At 43.3% G+C, this 22,837-nt stretch overlaps 1 protein-coding gene across 1 annotated transcript in view; it reads right to left on the reverse strand.

The window, feature by feature from the left end:
- The window catches only part of snx21 (sorting nexin family member 21), a 49,246-nt gene that overhangs the window by 5,410 nt on the left and 20,999 nt on the right, over positions 1-22,837 (reverse strand). Inside the window, exon 3 of the mRNA XM_059980421.1 lies at positions 4,395-4,546. Within this exon, the coding sequence (XP_059836404.1) occupies positions 4,395-4,546 (152 nt within the window). The remainder of the gene's footprint in view (positions 1-4,394; positions 4,547-22,837) is intronic.

The following is a 22,837-nucleotide window of genomic DNA, read 5'->3' on the forward strand; positions in this document are numbered from 1 at the left end:
GAATGCCTCAGTGTTCAAATGGATCTGGTACTAATTTGAATTTACATTGGTAACTTTGATGAACAAATTCCAATGAAAATTATTACAGTTTAGAAAGGGTATAAAATAAGAGTCAGTGGATGAAATTAGTTCAGGAGTTTCAGAATGTGAGTTTGCCAAAATACAGGTTGCCAAAATATTCCTTGTAAGGAAAAAAGTAAATGGCAATTAGGGAAGATGGTAAAATAGGCAAACCAAGGATTCAATAGATTCAATACACAAAAATTTTATAGTATCAATTAACAAAGCCAATGGAATAGTTAACTACATTGTCAAAACCAGAGAAATAAATTGTGTGATACTGAAAAATGCAAGTGAATTTCTCAGCATGCATCACTTAAAATTTGTTAAAACTACCAAAAGAACAGATTATTTAAATTAATTTACAAGGGTATCTTGCCCTCTAGACCTACAACCTAGCCCAACTCTGACCTCTCACCCCAACCATTTTTGCTCCATTACCCACAACCATGTCTTCAGCGTTTTATACATGCAGCTCTAGATTTCTAAAACTCTCTTGTAAAGACATCCCTTCTGTTTAAAACAAGAAATAAATCAAAATACTTTGTTTGGAAAACATCATTAAGTTGTCTACAAATAAAGTTTGACTTATGGACAGTCAAGAAGAACTTCTCAGATCTGACTGTCTTTAGTTTTTGCAATTGAGGAACAAGCAGAGGACGCTATAGAGCAAGTATGTTTAGAAATGTGATCAGAAATTAAAAGCCTCTGTAAAAAATGCAAGTAGCAAATCTTCCATTTGTTTCTATGAATAAGGTAAAAACGAGGAGAATTCATTGAAAATGTCCAATCTGGAAATCCTGAGCAACACACACAAAATGCTGGAGGAACTCAGCAAGTCAGGTAGTATCTATAGAGGAGAATAAACAGTCGATGTTTCAGGCAAATACTTCATGGCCTGCCAAGTTCCTCCAGCATTTTGTGTGCTTTGCTCAAGATTTCTAACATCTGCAGAATCTCTTGTGTTTATGGAAATCTGTTTATGGTTTATTTTAATAATCCTGTGGGAGTCCATGCATGGAAGGACTTTGAACAGTAGTGTTATTGGCTCCAGGATTTCAACACGAAGGATCAGCAAAATATTTCCAAGTCAGAATGACGTTGGAACAGAACTTACTGGAGATGGCTTTCATGTGCATCTGCTGCTCTTGTGATAGAAACAACCCCTATGTGCTAGCCAGGTCTGCCTTGCCCCATCTACTTGCACCTGGACCATAGCTCTCCATACCTCCTTAATCCATGCAGACTTCCCTTAAATTTACAACTGAACCCACATATACCACTTACACTGGCAGCTTGTCCAGACTCACACCACCCCCAGTGAAGAAGTTTCTCTCAAATAGTTCACCTTTCATCTTAAACCCACAGCCTCTAGTTTAGTCTCACCCGAGCTGAGGGGGGGAAAGCCTGCAAACATTCATTCCATCCATACCCTTGATAATTTTGTATAGCTCTACAAGCTCACCCCTCATTCTCCTGCTCTCCAGAGAATAACATCCTAACTTATTCAACCTTGCCCTATAACTTGGGTCCTCAAGTGCTGGCAACATCTTTGTAAATTTTCTCTGCATTTTTCAAGCCTATTGATAAGTTTCCAGTAGGCAGTTGATTAGAACTGCACATAATACTCCAAATTTGGTCTCACCAATCTCCTATACAACTTCAACAACCCAACTTCTGTAATGATTGCTCTGATTTACGAAGACCAATGTACCAAAAGCTCTCATTACGACCCTATCTACCGGTGATTCTACTTGACACTTTTCAACAACGCATGAATGTTATCCAGATCTTGCTGGCAATGGACACAGACCAATTCATTTTCTGCCAAATTGTCAAACTGATAAAAAAAATTCCACTATAAAAAGTTATGGAATTCATCCAGTCAAACTATTGTTCCTTTAGCAGCAAAGGGGTTGTGAGGAGATGCTGAGAATCAAAACAAAACAGCACATTAAAGGGAGGGTCACATTATCAACATCACTGAGATCACTTCATCCCAACGTGAACTCCCAACAGAACAGAACCAACAAATGGGATGTTCTGGGAAGTAATACCTTGTGGAAGAGACAGCCTGACAAATTGGCAAATTTAAGTTGGCACAACATTGTGGGCCAAAGGGCCTTCAAAGTGCCATTCAGTTCAATGTTCTGAATTGATATGTGAAGACCAGGTGGCTACAGTGATATTAAACTGAAGGCATCAGCATCAAACAAATGTCCAGGCGTGATGTGAAGAAGGGTTGAAAAAGATATCTGATAGGAAGGCTGATGGCAGTGACCCAGACAGCCACCAATAAAGATGATCCTGAGTTAGAGACTCAGAGGGGTACTTCCCAAGTGCAACCCCAGCCAGGTTCATTTAAAGCAGGTAATATCTGAATACAAGGAACGAGTTTTAAAGGTTGTCACAGTAAACTATTGTAAAATGAAAGATTTATTGTTTCAGCTACAAAGGGAATCCGAGTTGTTTGAACAAATCATGATTAATAAAATGAAGTTATAAGGAAAAGTTGGTGTCTTATTGTGTGCTACATTTCATTGGCAACAGAGGAGGTTAGAGCAGCTGCAAAAGCTGGAATTCCAAAAATGATTGGTGTTACACAATTTACCAGGCATGGTACGTCTCCAGGGCTGGTTTGTGGTGAATGTCAAGGGTGTGGTTCATTAACTAATAAAACAACAGGATGCCCTCTTCAGAACTGCTTTGCTTTATTCCAGATTTAGTCAGGAGATATGGGATGTTGTCCTTTTTTGGACGGACAGAAGAGGAAATAAAGTTACAAGGATTTGTTTCTACAACACTAAGAGGCCATAACTCCCCTTTCTGATTCATCTTCCTCACCCCACATAACCTTTTATTCCTTTCTCCCTTAAACTTGTCTTGTTTCTTTAAATAGGTTTATAATATTTACCACGAAGACTGGGGCAAAATAACCAAGTGCAACTCCAATATCAACTTACAGTAAAGTCCCAACTAATACTCAATTGCAGTCCCTTTGTGGCCAAGGAACTGATGCAAGGGAAAGTATCATCATTTTGCTGTGGTTGGGTGAGGGGTGCTACTGAGCCACTACCCTGCTTTAGCCGACTGTCAAGCCGGTTAAAAATATAATCTTCCTGTTCCAAGTCATTAAAAGACTGAAGAGATTGTTTTTCAAAACAATAAGCAAATACTAAACAGCTAAAGGACAAAACCAGATAAAACACATGTAACCAATTCATTAAAAGAAACGCAGGAGATTCTGTAGAAGCTAGAAATCAAGAGAAATCCAATGCCAGGAACATACAAATTTAGACATGTCCTTATGAAGACTGGAGTTAGATTTCATTAGAGAATCTAATTCATTAAAAGATTTGGAACTATCAATCATAACTTGTTCCCTTGCAGGTATTTTGTGCGTACTGTTGCAAGTCATGTGCTGGGAGGTGTAAAATTAGTTTGGAGGAAATAACATTATGTAGATGGGAAACACTACCTGTGTGTAGTGACTGAATGCAGCTGGGCTGTTAGACAGGCTAACTGCATTTTCTATTATGGAATCAATGACAGCTGACTGTTATTGCTTTACTCATCGAAGTACAAAGAGGATTGCTATGTGGATTGCAGAAGGTGGAAGGGCTGAAGAACCAGAGAGTGAGTGATATCTTACAATTCTCTGAATTGACTTGGTAGACACAACACTTAACTCATCAGTCCAGCTGGGTTTCTGACCAATCTGCACCCAGAACATTAATTATGGGGAATTGTGACAGCGATTTTAAAAACTGCAGATTATCCAGCATCTTTTAAAGTATAAAGATTAGTTTTATTTGTCATCTGTATATCAATACCTTAAAACATACAGTGAAATGTGTTTCCGTGTCAAAGCTAATCAGCGAGGATTGTGCTAAGGCAGCCTGTAGACATCGCTACACGCCTGGCACCAACACAACATGCCCACAATTCACTAACCTAAACTGTATGCATGCCTTTGGAAAGTGGGAGGGAACCCACACCGTACAAACTCCTTACAGACAGCAGTGGAATTGAATCCCCAATCAGTGACTGTTGGCTCTATAACAGTAATGCAGTAAGCACTATGCTACTGTGCCATCTTACTTAGTCCCCTGTACTCTTACCGTTTCTGCACTCAGATAAATGGAGACCCTGCTCTTATGATGGGTCTGACATTGTTGTTTAGGGTAGATTTCCCAGTTTCAGCTGTCTGCCCAGTTGGGTCAGTTAGCAGTTGGCTGCACGGGGCTCAGAGTACAATTCAATCACACACATGCAGGGAATCTCTAATCAGAAATCAGTACAATCCACTTATGTTCAACAGAAACAACTCTCACCACATATTTGGAAGACGAGTCCTGGATGACGTTAGCGCTTGTGACCTCAAAAATCAACTTCTCTTCAATAAACTTCACTTTGGCCTTCTTCCAACTTTCCTGAAGGTGCTTTGTAAGCAGATTGCAGTGTTTAAGCTCACCCAAGGGATTTTCTACAAAACAAAAGAGGTGAATTGTATGTTGCATGTCTTAACAATATTTGAAAGTGGAGCATCTCAATCACGTACTTCCCTGGGCAATTACCATCTGTGAAAGAAAGGAAACATTGTTTTTTATCAAGCATTTTACAATCTGAAGAAATTCCAAATGTACTTTGCAGTTCAAGTTTTGATTTGTGAACACAATCATAACAGGTGCAACCAACATCTTTGATGAAAGGATAAATATTAGCCAGATGCAAAGGGATTTAAGCGTCCTTGTGCAAGACTCCCAGAAGGTTAATTCACAAGTTGAGTCTGTGGTAAAGGCAAATGCAATGTTGGCATATATTTCAAGGGGAGTAGAGTATAAAAACAAGGAGATAAAGCTGAGGCTTTATAAGACACAAGTCAATACTCTTGGAGTACTGTCAACAGTTTTGGGCCCCTATCTCAGAAAGGATGTATCATCATCGGACAGAGTCCAGAGGAGGTTCACCAGAGTGATTCTGGGAACGAAGGGGTTAACATACAAGGAGCATTTGGCAGCTTTGAGCCTATACTCAACGGAATTTAGAAGAATGTGTGGGGATCTCATTGAAGCCTACTGAATGTTGAAAGGACTAGATGAGGAGGATGTGGAGAGGATGTTCCCTCTGGTGGGGGTAAAAATTGAGGGGTGACCTTTTTGAACAGAAGTAAGGAGGCATTTTTTTTTAGCCAAAGAGTGGTGAACCTGTAGAATGCTCTGCCACAGACTGCAGCGGGCCAAGTCTGTGGGTATATTTTAAGTGGAAGTTGATGGGCATCAAGGGATATGGTGAGAGGGCACGTGTATGGTGTTGAATGGGATCTGGGAGTAGCCATGATGAAATGATAGAATGGACTTGATGGCCTAATTCTGCTCCCATGTCTTACGGTCTTAACTCTCAGCTGTCCGTGGACGTATATTTCTTGGTATATTTTATAGTATCTACAAGAGCAGAATCTCTGCCCAATTCTTCACTTGGAAAGTAGCACCAGTACAAAAAAATGCAGAATTAACTTTAATACCACATTGGAGTATAGCCAAAGATTGAGGCATATCTCATAAGACTCGCACAGCATGAAGACGAGTCCTTCAGCCCGTTAGCACCACACCAACCACTATTTGCTCTCTCTTTTTTCATTCTCTCCAAATCATCTCCCCTTCACCTAGATTCCACCACTCTTGGGACAGTTTACAACTATTGTAGGAGGAAACTCACCCTGTCACAGGGAGAACTTATAAGCTGTCCACAGACAACACCAGAGATCAGGACTGAAGCTGGGTCTCTGAAGTTGTTAGGCAGGAGCTGTACTACACAATGCCTATGGCACTATTTTGCTAAGTTACTCCCAGTGCTCTGACCAATATCATCTACCCAAACTTATCGAAAACAATGCCCCATTGCAGTTTGTGGGTGTTTGCTGTACACCCATTGGCTGCTGTGCTTTGCAACATTGACACCAGCTAACAAAACTAAAGAAGCACAAACAGTCCAGAAAGCCTTTTGAATGTGTCCAAAACTTCCAGTCTGCTGATGATTCAAAGGCTGACTCACTGCGTTCTTGAACTGAGGCCACAGTACCAGTAGATACAGAAAATCTCTACGTATGATTGCAGCTAACCATTCCAGTGCCTCTTAAAAGCAGATAAAGAGTTTCAACAGCCTGGGAGCTGGTTACCTAGTCTGCCTTCTTGACATCCACAGAACAAGGTCCAGAGAAGGTTCAAACATAGAAACAGAAAGTGCGAACCTGTCCTTAAATTCTCCACTCTTGAAAAGACATAGAACACAAGAGATTACTGTAGGAGCAAAATTAAGCCACTTGGCCCATTTAGTATGCTCCGTCATTCCATCATAGCTAATTTATTTCCCCCTTCTACTCCATTCTCCTGCCTTCTCTCAGTAAACTTTGATGCCCTTACTAAATCAAGAACTTTACTAATGTCTGATTTAAGTATAGCTAATGACTTTGACCTCAACAGCCATCTGTTACAATGAATTCCACAGATTCATCACTATCTGGTTAAAGAATTTCCTCTTCATCTCTGTTCTAAATGGATGCTCCTCTATTCTGAAGTTGTACTCTCCAGTCCTAGACTACCCCAATATTGGAAATATCCTCTCCATATCCACTTTATCAAGGCTTTACAATATTTGGTAGGACCCCCCCCGCCCACCATTCTTCCATACTCCATTGAGTACAGGCCCAAAGCTATTAAATGCTCCCAGGATAATTCTTGTGAGCCTCTTCCGAATTAATGTAATGGCAGAAATAAAAATTAATTTAAAGTCTTATAGTACAGTTGTATTGCTAACATTGTCAGTTTAACCTCACTGATCGCTTTTTTACTGGAATACATAATACTATGATTAAGGGCAACATGAGATTGAGTATTATACTTTACTAACAAAAATGTAGATTAAAATAAAGCAAGTTTAAGCCCTCTTACCTCTTCTCCTCACCTGTCAGCTCCCCTGGTACCCCTCCTCCTACCCTTTTGTCCATGGTCTACACTTCCCCATCAGATTGCTTCATCTCCAGTCTTTTGTCTTTTCCACCTATCACCTCCCAGCTTCTTACTTCATTCATCCTCCCCCACCCACCTGAATTCACCTATCACCTCCCAGCTTCTTACTTCATTCATCCTCCCCCACCCACCTGAATTTACTTATCACCTTCTAGCTTGCACTCCAAATGCTCACCATATTCTGTCATATTCCCCTTCCTTTCAAGTCCTGAAGAAGGGTCCTGGCCTAAACGTCCACTGTTTATTCCTCTCCTTAACTGCTGCCTGACCAGCCGAGTTCCTCCAGCATTTTGTGAGTGTTGCAAGGGAGCTTAAGTTTTTTTTAAACTAACTTTTTAAAATGTTAACTGCAATATTCAAACACTGATCTTCAGTGCTCTTATTATCTCAATCAGCATGTATAGGTGTTCTGTGTAATACCAAGTTTGTGCACCGTACATTACAATTTGTTTAAGGAGTTAGAACAGGGGTGGGCAAACTTTTTGACTTGTGGGCCACAAAGGGTTCTAAAATTTGACAGAGGGGCCGGACCAGGAGCAGATGGACGGAGTGTTTTGGTAATACACCTCATAAGAGAAAATAAAATATCATGGGATATTATATTCTTTAAAAACCGCCACAGTCTCTTGGCATATCAGGCATACAGCAGTTGATCGGTGTTCGGTAAAAAGATATTTAGTTGTCCACTCCTTATTAAACACCCGACATTCTCTATCCACTTTTCTTTTCTTAGCTCCACTCATCTTTACAGAAGGGGTGAGAGGTTGTAGCAGTGTGCTACACGCAGCGCTAAAATTACGACACGGAGTCGGTAACTGCAGTCGAAGGAAAAAACTTTATTCGAAATCCCCAGCCTCACTTTTAAGCCTCCCTCAACCTGCCCCCCGTGGCGCAGAGGCTCCAAAGCTCTGTGCTCGCAAATCCCCGCAGGCTATCTAATTGTGAGCCGGTTCGGATGTGCCAGGAAATGGGTCGCCACAAGGTCACAGAGTAAAGCGCAAATGTGGAGTAATACGCAGCACCTCAACAAAGGTCAATGTATATAGAGTGCGTCATCTATTGGGAAAACCCCAGAATTGCGGGGAAAAAACGTTAAAAAGGTTTATTAATATAATTTCATCAAGTTCTGCAGGCCGGATTAAAAAGCTTCACTTACTCTCAAAGAGCTGCTCTGTTCAAAGAGTGGGGAAAGCATTCCTTTCTCTTTTAGCATGCAATGCAAAGTCTGGATTTCCCCTGATAGTGGGCTTTCTTATTCCATCCAGACAGAGATTCACACACTGCAGTTTGCAGTTCCTTTCATGTAACTGTGTTTATGTTCGACAGGGATGTCAGGCCTCAGCAGTGCTCAGTCGCTAAACAGGATTTTATTTATTTTGACCTACAACACGGTAACAGGTTCTTCTGGTCCAATGAGCCCCCACTGCCTCATTACAACCATGTGACCAATTAATCCACGTCTTTGGAATGTGGGAAGAAACCGGAGCACCCGGAGAGAACGTACAGATAGCAACAGGATCGAACCCGGGTGGCTGGTGCGGTTAACAGAGTTACATTAACTGCTATGGTGCCATGTTGCAGAACATTGGAATTCCTTTATCTAGTGCTGTTTCTTGGTATTACCTTTGTACACTGTCCTGCGCGTTTGGGCGCTTGTACTATTTTATGGGGCAGTTTGAGGCACATCAGATGCACGCACCTGAGGTACACAGTGACGCAACCAATTCCCACTTGATTTTCACTTCACACACTATGGGCCTTTATGTCAGCAACACACTGTGCAAGACGTGTAAGAAGTTCAAGCTGAGCAGCAGGAAGGAGCCTCATTTCTGAGCTTCTAAAAAGGGATTCTTTATTATCTGGAGGTTTTGTTAGAGAAACAGTTAGTGGAGAGCTAAATAGGATTTCTAAACCTTCCTGATGAAGGGTCTCGGCCCGAAACGTTGGCTACTCTTTTCTCATGGATGCTGCCTGACCTGCTGAGTTCTTCCAGCGTTGTGTATGTATTCTTTGATCCACAGCATCTGCAGTTGTCCAAAGAGCAATGTGCCCAGTGGCAAAGATTGTCAAAGCAAACAACCACTGGGGGATGCATTCATTTCGAGAGGACTAAAATATAAAAGCAAAGATATAATGCTGAGGCTTTATAAGGCATTGGTCAGACTGCACTTGGAGCGCGGTGAGCAGTTTTGGGCCCCATTTAGTCAGCGGGCAGCGAAATCAGCAGAATTCATTTCAACAGACAGCTGTGGAGACCAAGTCACTGGCCCAATTAACGGGAATCTAATTGAGAAAATTGCCAGGATTCCCTTCGTTTATTAGGGACACAATGCCACTCAACTGGAGGAGGAGACTGTTGCCAAACAGGTTCTAACAGTGTCAATCATGTGCACTTGTCCGCCGTGTGTTTACGTTCAAAAAGCAGTGACTTCTGGCACTGTTAGTTGGTGAGAAATAGGCCATAAGACAATTCTGAACTGTTTTGCTCACTGCAGTTTCAAGCATTCAAGCTTAGGAGATGCCAGATCTGGCCAGGAGTGAAAATAAAATGAATTCACTACTTCAAGGAGGGACTACGAAGAATTTGAAGGTATCAACAATCATCTTGAATGTTCCAAAGAAACTGAAGATTTGGAGGATGCAATCATCAATAGCATTGTATGAAGGCAGTCCATTATCTGCACTAGGTGTCTGCACTGACGTTGTTCATTATGTACACTGGATAAATTTATCTGTTAATAAATATTAGGGACTAATACAGTATTATAGTACTGTTAATAGTTCTAATTTGTTCTGTAGTTCATTTAAATACACACTTTGTTACTGTTACAAACCCCATAACTGGGTCACTTACCAGTAAAGATAGAGATGTCCGTTGAAGTCTGATGATATTATTTATAACAGTATTTATTAGTAAAAATAATATCAATGCAAATATACAGATAATATACGTCGTCAATACTAAACCTAAAAGTGCGGGTATAATAATAATCAATAAGAAATAAGCTCTATCGTTGTCCAGGGGATAATGTATTGTGCGATGGAAATATAAAGTTCACTGCAGTTCCACAAGCTGCCGTCTTTTGGGTGTTGCTGTGTTGCAATTGTTGGAGAGAGAGAGAATGGGAACATTTACTGCTAGGGGTTTGCCAACCTTCCTTTTATGATTTCGATCCGTCAGGTGTTTTGTTGTCGTGGCCGTTCAAGTGTGACCTCTCCTTTAGCTAAACCGTTCTTCCGCGATGAGCCCGCCACCCAGGCAAGGGAGGACACACACGAGCTCCCACCGGCTTTTGCTATAAAACGCTGTTATGGGATTTCTAGCGTTTCTCCTGGTGCGTCTAAGGGGTGTTTCCCCAGACCCCTCTTTTATCCTCACTCACAGGGTCTCAGATATCAATCAGGTTGGGAAGATGCAATCCCTCAACCAGACCACTCTGGTTGTCCCCTGAGGGGTTTCAATGAATAGTACAGTCCTCAATACCCAATTCCTTCTCCAAGAGACAATGGCAGTAATCAGTGGTTCCGTTTCGCTGAGGCCAGGAGACATTCCAAACCTTGTGTATTCTGTGTCTCCCTCTCTCATGATGTGTATCTCTCTCATTTCCTGGGTCTCAGACCCGAAATAATAGCGATCTTGCGATTCTCAAAAAGGAGGGGGTGACTTTGTACCCTTCGGCCCCTCAGAGTTGCTTCACCTTCGTAACATTACTCAATTCATCTTTTTTTAAAAAATGTACCTTTAACTATTTTCATGAAACTTAAGCTAAATGGGCAGCTGCTTAATCGAGTCAAAATGAGCTGGTCCTAATGTATTCCAATTAAAAACAAGACTCAAAACAGAGGTTGGCAGGATTTCGATCAGCAAGGACATCAAAGCGGGAGAAGGAAGTAGAACGGGGTTGAGGGGGAAAATAAATCAGCCATAGTGGAATGGCAGAACAGATTCAATGAACCAAATGGCCTAATTCTGCTCCCAAGTCTCATGTCCAATACACTGTCATCACCTTGGGGAACTCTCAGCAGTCAATACAGACCCTGGATTTTCAGCAACAGTGAACATCCGCCTCTTGAGAGAAATTGCATACATGGTGTGGATTCTTCGTGTGAATCCCAAGTTATTTCGTAATACTAACATAGTACACAGAATTGTTCAGCAAGAAAACAGGCCCTTTGGCCCATCAAGTCCATGCTGACCATATAACAATTACAGTGTCCTATTTTCTTGACTATGGTCACTCAAGAAATCTCAATAGCTTAATGCAAGAAACACTTTTCTGTCTGAGCCATATTTCAGCTATCACCAGGCAAGCACTATTCCCTGAATCCATGAACATGCAAATTTCAGGTGCAAGTGACATACAGTAAAAGAGCAAACCTGTACACTCATATTCTACAGTAATTCATTGTACCATTCAATATACAGCCTGGGTCACTTGTATTTCTATTAGCATCTCCACATGTTCCTCCCTTCTGATAAATTGGTTTATTATTGTCACATGTACTAAGGTACTTAAAAGCTTGCAACACACACAAAATGCTGGTAGAACGCAGCAGGCCAGGCAGCATCTATAGGAAGAAGTACAGTCGATGTTTCAGGCTGAGACCCTTCGCCAGAACTAACTGAAAGGAAAGATAGTAAGAGATTTGAAAGTAGGAGGGGGAGGGGGAATTGTGAAATGATAGGAGAAGACCGGAGGGGGTGGGGTGAAGCTGAGAGCTGAAAATGTGATTGGCAAAAGGGATACAGAGCTGGAGAAGGGAAAGGATCATGGGACGGGAGGCCTCGGGAGAAAGAAAGGGGGAGGGGAGCACCAGAGGGAGATGGAGAACAGGCAGAGTGATGGGCAAAGAGAGAACAAAAAGGGGAGGGGGGAAAATAAATAAATCAGGGATGGGGTAAGAAGGGGAGGGGGGCATTAACGGAGGTTAGTGAAGTCAATGTTCATGCCATCAGGTTGGAGGCTACGGTATATAAGGTGTTGTTCCTCCAACCTGAGTGTGGCTTCATCTTGACAGTAGAGGAGGCCATGGACAGACATCAGAATGGGAATGGGATGTGGAATTAAAATGTATGGCCACTGGGAGATCCCGCTTTCTCTGGCGGACAGAGTAATGCCCTCCTCCCCTTCTTACCCAATCCCTGATTTATTTATTTTCCCCCTCCCCTTTTTTATTCTCTCTGTGCCCATCACTCTGCCTGTTCTCCATCTCCCTCTGGTGCTCCCCTCCCCTTTCTTTCCATTGATTCTGTCTACACCTTCTGCTACCTCAGCAAAGCAGGTGATAGGAAGACCCCACCCACTCTGAATATTCACTCTTCCACTGGGCAGAACATACAAAAATCCAAAAAAACATTTACCACCAGGCTCAAGGACAGCTTCTACTTCATTAGGAAATTACTGAATGGTTCCCTAGAATGATACAATGGACTTCTGACCTCACAATCCACATCATTATGATTTTGTACCTTACTGTTTACCTGCATTGCACTTCTGTGCCAATTTACTCTGCATTCTGTAACTGAGTTCTCTTGCCCTACCCTCAGTGCACTCTGTAATGATTTGACCTGTACGAACAATATGAAAGACAAGCTTTTCATTGTCCCAATTGCAGATAGTCATGCAGCACAGAAAGACTCTTCAGCCCAAAACACCCATGCTGACCACTGTGTCCCCATCTATATTAATCCTATTTACTAGCACTTGGATCATAGCCTTCTGTGTCTTTTCCAGCAAATATCTGGTATCTTCATAAGAAAATAGGACGAGTCCACTTGACCCTTATGCCAATTTACTCAATAATTTAATTATCTGTTACTTTGGTGTCCCTTTCCTTCAGTACCCCACATCTCTTAATTCCCTTAATATCCAAATATCTAGCTTTATCTTGAGAGTGACACCCTTCACAGCACTTTGAGCACACTATTACAGGTCCACGATACCTTATCCGAAATTCTGAAATCCAAAAAGCTCTGTAAAGCGAAGTTTTTTTCACCAACAGCTGACGTCACTCAGGTGTGACATGACAGCACGAGCAGAGGCCGCCAGACGTCAGTTGTGGCTCAGCGCTCGTACTGGTTACACGTGCATTTGCTGTTTGCTGATATTTTGTGTTCACTGTTGACTTTGTGTTTAATTTCACTGTGAAAATGTCAAAAAGAGCTGCAGATACCCCTATGGGTAACAATGAGAAAAAGAGAAGGAAGCGTCCTATCATTATCAATAACGAAGAAAGTGGAGTTATGGTAGAAGCTTGATCGTGGTGTGTCTGTGCAGCGTCTTACTGAAGTTTTATAGTGACAGTGACATTCTACATTTATCCCAGTAAATCATTTAACACGTGTTTGATTCGATTCATTTGAAGCTGTATATTTTTAAGTTTTATTGCATGTTTTTGTTAGAAGTAACATTTTACTCTTGTCATTATTCCCTAAATAATACAGTATAACAACTATTTACATAGCATTTACATTGTATTAGGTATTATAAGTAATCTAGAGATGATTTAAAGTATACGGGAGGATGTGCGTAGGTCCAGAGCTCCGCCTTGTCCTAAAGTCCACCTGTACCGAGACAGGTTAAATAAGGGACTTGAGCATACATGGTTTTTTTTTGTATCAGTGGGGGTGGGGGGTCCCGGAAACAATATGGAGGGATTCTGAAATCTGAAAAATTCTGAATTCCGAAATACAACTGGCCCCAGGGATTTCCGACAAGGGATCGTGGACCATACTAAGATTCACAACCTCCTGAATGAATTCCCTCCCATCTCAGCATTGAGTGCTCAGACTCATAGATACTGCAACGCTTGATCCAGACAACTCTGTCAAAGAAAACATCATCTCCTTTACCCATGAGACTCTCCAAAACTTTCATTCATCTCAATGAGAATTTAACATCCATTCTTCAAGTATGAACTACAGCAACAGATATTTGTTAAGTGAGGAACCAAATCCACCAAGATGGGAAAATGTAAAAGGGTCTATTTTAGGAGGGAATAAATATCAAATGGTTCCATTTATTATCGGAAGGCACATTGTCCAAATAGTGAGAGATTACAGAGCTCTGAGATGCAAGAATATAGGCAATACGTGATTAGCAGAAGACTAACAAGTGATTGAGAAGGAAAGCTACTGAATGTTACTGTTTATTGCTAGGGATATTGAAGATGAGCACAGGAATGCAATTTTAAAGGAAAATGGTGAGATCATTTTGGAGTATTGTGCCATATTCCTCCCCATTATTTAAAAAGGGATGCTAATGCAATTAAAACAATTCAGAGAAGATCTACTACACCTGGGGCTGGGGCTAGGACTCATGGTTTGCGTGCTTGGACTTTTTGCCCAGTAGTCATAGGGTCACAGATCACTACAGCACTGAAACAGGTCCTTTGGCCCATCAAGTCAATGCTGACCTATCATTGTGCCTTGTCCCATCGACCCACATCTTGGCCAGAGACCTCCACAACCATCCCATCCATGTACTTAACCAAACTTCTCTTAAATGTTGAGAGAAGAAGCCTCCAGCTGTTCCGCTGGCAGCTCATTCCATACTCTCAGCACCGTGAGTGAAGTTGTTCCCCCTCATGTTCCCTTAAACATTTCACCTTTCAGTCTTAAGTTATCTATCCTCTAGCTCTAGTCTCACCAAACCTTAATAGAAAAGGCCTGCTTGGATCTACCCTATCTATACCCCTTCTAACACACCTAGTTTAAAACAAATTGCTGGAGGTACACAAGTCAAACAGCAACTGTGGAAAAGTTGGACAAGTTTTAGATGACTGACAGCAGCCTTGATTGAAACATAGTAGACCCTAACAGGTCTCAGCTGAGTGGATATGGAAAGAGTTTGCAACTAGGGGCCCCTACAAGAAAAACAAATCACCTTGCCATCCCTATATATCAGATTTCTTATTTTTATAAGGAGATTATTGAGTTTTTGAAACTGTCTCCCTCAAAGGAGAGTTTTTGAATAAATAAGGTAGAGGTAGATATATTCTTGAAGAGCAAGAGGTTAGTAGATGACCAATGGCTGGTAGAAAGTGGAGATCAGCCATGATCTTATTAAATGGTGGACTAAGTGCAGGAGGCTGAGTGGCCAACATGCAATGCTAATTTGTTGGAATTGGTATTGTACAGGCCACTATAAGTACAATATATTATCCTCATTCTTGCTTCTAACTCACTCCTATCCTTCACTCTGCACCAGCTCTTCTCTTTTCTCTTGGCCCTCCTTTACATGGACTCTCTTGGGCATATTGTTAAACCTTGAATATTTTTCAGTTCTGGATGGAGGTTGTCAATCTTGAACTCTTGCAGTCCTACCTCGCTTTGCACAGTCCTCTTGACCTACTGATCACTTGAGGTTTTCCACCACTTACCCTTAGAGTTGGATAGAGCTCTTATAGATAGTGGGGTCAAGGGATATGGGGAGAGGGCAGGAACAGGGTACTGATTGTGTGTGATCAGCCATGATCACAGTGAATGGCGGTGCTAGCTAAAAGGGCCGAATGGCCTACTCCTGCACCTATTGTCTATTGTCTTATCATGTTGGATAGCCACCATCTGCAATACATTGGCTTTTGGGTTATTCTTTGGTCCTGGAAAGTATTGACACACATTGCTCCTAATGTTAGCAAACACTACCTTCACCACAGTATATATAACGTATGCATGTACAACACAGCAGTACAGCACAGTATGGGACCTTTAGCATACAACATTGTGCCAACCTTTTAAACTATCCCTTAATCTAACCCTTCTTTCTTTTTCAAAAGTGACATACTTTCAAAATTTGCCTATCTAATCGAAGAGTCTCTTAAACGTCCCTAATGTATCAGTCTCTTCCACCAGCTGTGTATTCCAGACACCCACCATTCTGTGTAAAAAAAAACTACCTCTAACATCCTCCCTAAGGTTTCCTCCACTCACCTTAAAAGGATACCCTTTGGTACTAGCCATTGCTGCTCTGGAAAAAAGACAGACACCGATGTAGGTCAAGTCATTGGCTATATTTAAAGAGGAGGTTGATAGGTCCTTGATTAGTAAGGACATCAAAGGTTACGGGGAGAAGGCAGGAGAATGGGGGTGAGAAGGTTAATGAATCAGCCACAATTGAATGGCAGAGAAGAATCAATTGGCCAAATGGCCTAATTCTGCTTCCAAGTCTCATGGATAAAGGAATTGTTGTCCACTCTATCCATGCCTCTTATAACTTTATACACCTCTGGAAGAAGTAAGATTTCAGCTTGCACAGGACACAAAGATTAGAAATATACTCTAGTTTATGCACAAGAATTCAATACAGTGGGAACAACTGATGGAATTTTTTTTTTTACCAATTAGAATGTGAGAATGTAGGTATGCGAATGGGAGATCATATGAAAAATGCCAATACTGCAGTGTCCTTTATAGCTCATTACACAAATAAAAGAGGAATATCATGGTTTTAATATTATTCAGAGCTCCACGTTAATTCCGGTTTTGTTAAACCACAATGCTGGGCTTCATTCTGCAGTACAGTGCAGAGAATCAAACCTGATGGGAAATGGAAGAACTGACTCCACTGAGGTCAGTGGAACTGTATGTATTTAGGAGGTACAACAGGCAGCCAATAATTTCACGTGTTTGTTACCAGCAAACATTGCTGAATTTGATGGTGTAATGGGATAACAGAAGAAAACACTCTCCTCTTCCATTCAATGTCAGTGAGGGAAGTGTTCACAGGTAGAGTCTGGCACTTCTACAGAATATTTCGGCCAATGATCTCTTCATTAATGCACAAGACTGTAAGGCATAGGAGCAGAATTAGCCCATTCAGTCCATTGAGTCTGCTCTGCCATTCCATCAAGGCTGATCCTGGATCCCACTCAACCCCATTCACCTGCCTTCCCGCCATATCCTTTGATGCCCCGACCAATCAGGAAACTATCAACTTCCGCTTTAAATATACCCATGGACTTGGCCTCCACCATGGTCTGTGGCAGTGCATTCCACAGATTCACTACTCTCTAGCTAAAAAAAATTCCTCCTTACCTCTGTTCTAAAAGGTCGCCCCTCGATTTTGAGGCTGTGCCTCTAGTTCTGAAAACCCCCACCACAGGAAACATCTTCTCCACATCCACCTTATCTAATTCTTTCAACATTCGGGGTGTACAGAAACACCCACAATAGGCTGGAGGAACTCAGCACATCTATGGCAAAGAAAAAAAGTCAATGTTTTAGGCCGAGACCATTCATCGGGACTGGGAAAGGGGAAGAAGCCACAAGGTGGGGGAAGGGCAAGGGCAAGGAGTACAAGCTAAAAGGTGAAGCCACAAAAGGGGGAAGATAGGTGGGGGGGGAATGAAGTGAGAAATGGGGGGTGATAGATGAGAAATGCAGAGCTGAAGAAGAATCTGATAGGAGAGGAGAGTGGACCATGGGGGAAAGAGAAGGGAGGAGGAAGGTGGTGACAGGTAGGTGAGGAGAGTAAAGGCAGAGTGGGGAATGAGAAAAGAGAGGAGAGGGGGAAGAAATTACCAGAAGTTAGAGGAACTGATGTTCATGCTGTAGGTTGGAGGCTACCCAGATGGAATATGAGGTATTGCTCCTCCAACCTGAGAGTGGCCTCATTGAGGTGGTAGAGGAGGGCATGGACCAACAGGTCGGAATGGGGATCGGAATTAAAATGATCGGCTACCAGGAAATCCTGTCTGTAGCAGATGGAGTGAGCATAATACTACTCCACCTGGTTAAAGTATGCTCTATTATGTTAAAACAAAGGTAGCAGCCCGTTTGTACAAAGCAAGTACCCTAACCAGTGCATTACTGAAAGTGTTTCCAGATCTTCTGTCAATTAGGAGTAATTCTGATCCAAGATGCATTCATACTCCATGGTGGAATCTTTTGCATTAATCTGAATGAGGATCTCAGCTTAGCATTGCATCAAAAAAAAAGTCCTCCCTCAGTCGTGCTCTGTAAGTCACACGAAGAAGGGTTTCAATTGTGAGTGGACACAAGATTGTGAAGACCACTAAGTGAATCATTGGGGTCGCCCTCTTCCTCCCCAGCCATGACGCACACCAGTAGCTCTCCTATCCAGCTCACAATCTTGGACCTCCTACCATCAGCAGAAGGCACCTCAGTACAAGATCAAGGACTGTTAGCTGGGTGACAGCTTCTTCCACCAGGCTGTGAGACTTTTGAACCCCCTGCTACCATTCAATGCAGATTAACTATGACAGTGCCAGTAGCAGTATACTGTTCTATATTTAACTATATGTTGCATATGCACTTTATGTCAACAGAATACCTTTTAAAAATCTGTTATATTTACTTATTTAGAGATACAATCTACACCACCATGAAAGCTGCCTATTTAACACTAGCCTAATCACAGGACAACTTACTATGCCCAATTAACCTACTAACTGGTGTGTCTTTGGAATATGGGAGGAAATCAGCACAGGAAACCCAAGTACTCAAAGGATGTACAAACTTCTTACAGATCGGATTGGAATTGAACTCTGAACTCCGACAGCCAAGCTAAATAGCGCTGTGATAACTGTTAGGCAATCGTGAACCCCTTTATTGTGTTAATATGCTGTATGTGATATACTTTCTGTGATTTGCACCTTGGTCGTTGAGGAACATTGTTTTGTTTGGCTAGATACATGTGTGGGATGTATGGGGTAATCAGGGAGGGGGAGCACCTCTGGTGAAGGGGTTTGCTTTGTCTATTTCGGGGCAGATTACACACCTTTGGTCCCCGGACATCACCCAGCTCAGCTCTCTCTTGTGGCTCCAAGTAGCTATTCACATCACACGTGACAGCGGCCATACTCTGGTACACTGCCTCAGTAGGCGGTCAGTATCCCAGTGAGATAGGGATGTGTCTGCCCTGGCACGCAAAGTCAGCTCTGGCGGACCGGGCGATGAGATCTACAGTGAGATCCAATGGACATGAAGGTGGTATAGCAATGCTCCGTGGAGATTGAAGGGCACAACAAGATACAAACGATGTCATGGTCATCCACTGTAACCAAGGAAGACCCCAGTTTGTGATGCTTGGTCATACCACTGGTCCTGGACTTCTGAGGTCGAAAGGGTGGAACTGCCCCAGTACAATGGCTTTTTCCACGAGGGACAACCACCATACGTAGAGTCACTGAAAACTAGTGTAGAAACTGTCCCTTCAACCCACCCAGTCCAAACTGCGTGAGCATCAACCTGCACATGGACCATAGCTCTCCACATCCCTCCCATCCTGATACCTATCCGAACTTCTCAAACATTGAAATCTAAATCACATCCACCATGTGTGTTGATAGCTCATCCCATGCCCTTACCACCCTCTGAGTGAAGAGGTTTCCCCTCATGATCCCCTTAACCACTTCACCTTTCACCCTTAACCTCTGACCTATCTGTAGACTTGCCCAACCTCAGTGGAAAAAACCTGCTTCCACTTATACTATCTATAACCCTCAATTTTGTATACCTCGATCAAATTTCCCCTCAATCTTCCTATGTTCTAGGGAATAAAATTCTAACCTATTCAATTTTTCCTTATAACTGACTACCTCCAGTCCCGGCAACATCCTTGTAAATTTTGTCCACAGCCTTTCAACCTTGTTTGCATCTTTCTGGTAGGTGGGTGACCAAAACTGCCCACTATACTCTAAATTAGGCCTCACTAATGCCTTATACAACTTCAACACCCCAATTCCTGTACTTTGATACTTTGTACTCGATACTTTGATCGATGAAGTTTAAAGTGCCAAAAGCTTTCTTTATGACCCTATCTACCTGCGATGCCACTTGCAATGAATTATAGACCAGTGTTCCCGGATGCATTTGTTCGACCACACTCCTCAGTGTCCTACCACTTACTGTGTAGCACCTTCCCTGGTTGATCCTTCCAAAGTGTAACACCTCGCATTTGTCTGCATTAAATTCCATTTGCCATTTTTCTACCCCTTTTTTTTCCCATCTAGTTCTAATAGTCTTCCTCACGGTCCTCTACACCCCCAATCTTGGTGCACTGACCTGGTTAACTGCATTATCAACCAGATCTTTGATTATAGATGACAAGCAGCAACAACCCCTGTGGCACTCCACTAGTCACAGGCCTACATATGTACAGCTGAATGACAATAAACTTGAGCTTGAATGTGCAGTGATCCAGAATTGAAGAGATGAATAGCTTTCTCCCCCCTCACATGCACATCAAAACGTAGTGAAATGTGCCATTTTTCATCAAATCTAGAGTGTCACTGTGCTTCTGGTACTATCGTAGCCTGTCCGCAACTCACTAACCCTACCTAATCTGTACATCTTTGAATTGTGGGTGGAAACTGGAGCCCCCAGGGTCACAGGAAGAAAGTTTAAACTCCTTACAGACAGCAGCAGGAATCAAACCCCAATCTTACAGCTGGCTAACTACTACACTATCGTGCTGTCCAATAAAGGAAACGTCATGCCCAGGAGAATTCAGAACTTGCTACTGGGGTGGGGGGAGAAGCAGTGGGTCAGAGGGTTCATATCGACAGTTTCAACTTGGAAAAACAAGGGAGAGGCAACAGTGTGGCCTATGTAGTACTGCACTGGATATACTGATGCAAGCAATTGCTGTTGTACATCGCCACTCGTTCTGAATGTTGACCTCTGCCCAGAATCCAAGGTTTTATCTGTCTCCAGCAGTGTTGCAAAGCTGACTTCCTGAACCCATTAGTGTTTACAATTAAACAACAAGAGCCGGAAGTTGTGACAAATGCTTCCAATCTATTTGGCCGTGAACATGAAAGTGTTATGGCTCTGAAAGCAGAAGAAATTATTTTCTTCTAAGAGTTAGTACCATTCGTCTGCCTCTCCTCAGTCTGCTTTCACTCTGTTTGGATTCAACTAATCTGACATTTGGGAACGGCTGAAATCAGTCTGCAGTCAAGTCTCACTGGAGAAGTGAAGTCAACAAACGCTCCCCACAGCCCTATTCGAATCCACAGAGAACAGAAAGTCAGCTGAACTCTGCTGTAGGGGACCTCTCATCTAAGCTCTGGAAATTTCTAACTCCTCCATTTCTCTAATAGGTCTTAATCACATAAATAGTCACGTCTAAGTTTGGCACTAAATAAGGGCTTGTGGCGACCCACTTTCTGTGCAGGCGAAACGGCTCACAAATAGCCAGCGCGCGGGGAGAGACTTCGGTAATGCACCTCTGACGTCATTTCTGCCCGGAGATGGCGGGTGCTAGGGATTAAATGCCAGCGCCGCGAAGTTTGAATAAACTAGTCTCAAAACGACTTATCGACTGCGTGTCATTATTTCAATGCTGTGTGTAGCACATCTCTACGTTGGTGACCCAAACGGTCCAAACGGGATTGGGACCAAAGATGACCGACTCTTCATCTGTTCAGGCAGTTTCGCTAAAACTGCCGACTTTCTGGAAGCTGCAACCACGCGTGGTTTAGCCAAGCAGAAGCCCAGTTCCAGATTCGGCAGATATCTTCTGATTCCACGCGTTACTATCACGTGGTGAGCACCCTTGACCAGGAGACGGCTGCCCAGGTTACAGATTTCCCCTGGAAGAGGGCAAATATGAAGCATTCAAAGCGCTGCTCATTGGGACCTTTGGCCTCTCACAGCGTAAGCGGGGTGCCCGCCTGCTTCACCTGGACGGTTTGGGAGACAGACTGCCGTCAGCATTGATGAACGAGATGCTGGCCCTGGCTGACGGACACATGCCGTGCCTCATGTTCGAGCAAGTGTTCCTAGAGCAACTGTCCGAGGACATACATCTGTTGCTGGGACGCAGATTTCAGCGACCCCCGGAAGATGGCAGCCCGGGCAGATGTGCTGTGGAAAGCCAAGAGGGAGAGCGTGGCATCCATCGGTCAGATTACCAGGCCACGCGCCCAACAGCAGACCAGACCAGGCCCGACAAAGGGGTGCACACAACACAGAGGCAGGAGTGAGGAGGACAGTGAACAGTGGTGTTTCTACCACCAGCGGTGGGGCACAAAAGCCCGCCGTTGTCACCTGCCCTGCAAGGGCCAGCTGCAGCTAATGACTATGGCAGCTGGCCACCAGGACAACCTCTTGTACTTCTGGGACAAACAGTCGGGACGCCGCTTCTTGGTCGACACCAGAGCAGAGATCAGCGTCTTGCCCCCGACGGGGTACGACACCTACAGCAGGAAGCCAGGACCCACCCTGAGGGCTGTAAATGGCAGCACGATATGGACCTACGGCACCCGAACAGTGCAGCTGCAGTTCGGCGCCAGCCGGTTCACATGGGACTTCACACTGGCCACCAGGGCCCAACCACTCCTGGGGGCGGACTTCTTGCAAACTCACAGCCTGCTGGTCAACTTGCAAGGGAAAAGACTGGTACATGCCGAGACTTTCCAGACGTTCTCCCTGGGTGAAGCCAAGTTGTCAGCCCCACACCTGGACTCCATCACGCTGTCCGACAACGACTTCACCAGAATCTTGGTGGACTTTCCATCGATTTTGACACCACAGTTCACGGCAGCCATGCCCAGACACGGGGTACAGCACCACATTCCGACCCAGGGACCACCCCTCCACGCCCGCGCACAAAGGCTCTCCCCAGAAAAGCTCCGCCTGGCGAAGGAGGAGTTCAAGAGGATGGAGGAATTGGGGATCAAACAGCAGTCCGACAGCCCATGGGCCTCCCCCCTGCACATGGTGCCCAAAGTAGCTGGGGGTTGGAGACCATGCGGCAACTACTGCCGACCGAACGAGGCTA

This window comes from Hypanus sabinus, chromosome 9 (genome assembly GCF_030144855.1).
Source record: "Hypanus sabinus isolate sHypSab1 chromosome 9, sHypSab1.hap1, whole genome shotgun sequence".
In the NCBI taxonomy this organism is placed as follows: Eukaryota; Metazoa; Chordata; class Chondrichthyes; order Myliobatiformes; family Dasyatidae; genus Hypanus; species Hypanus sabinus.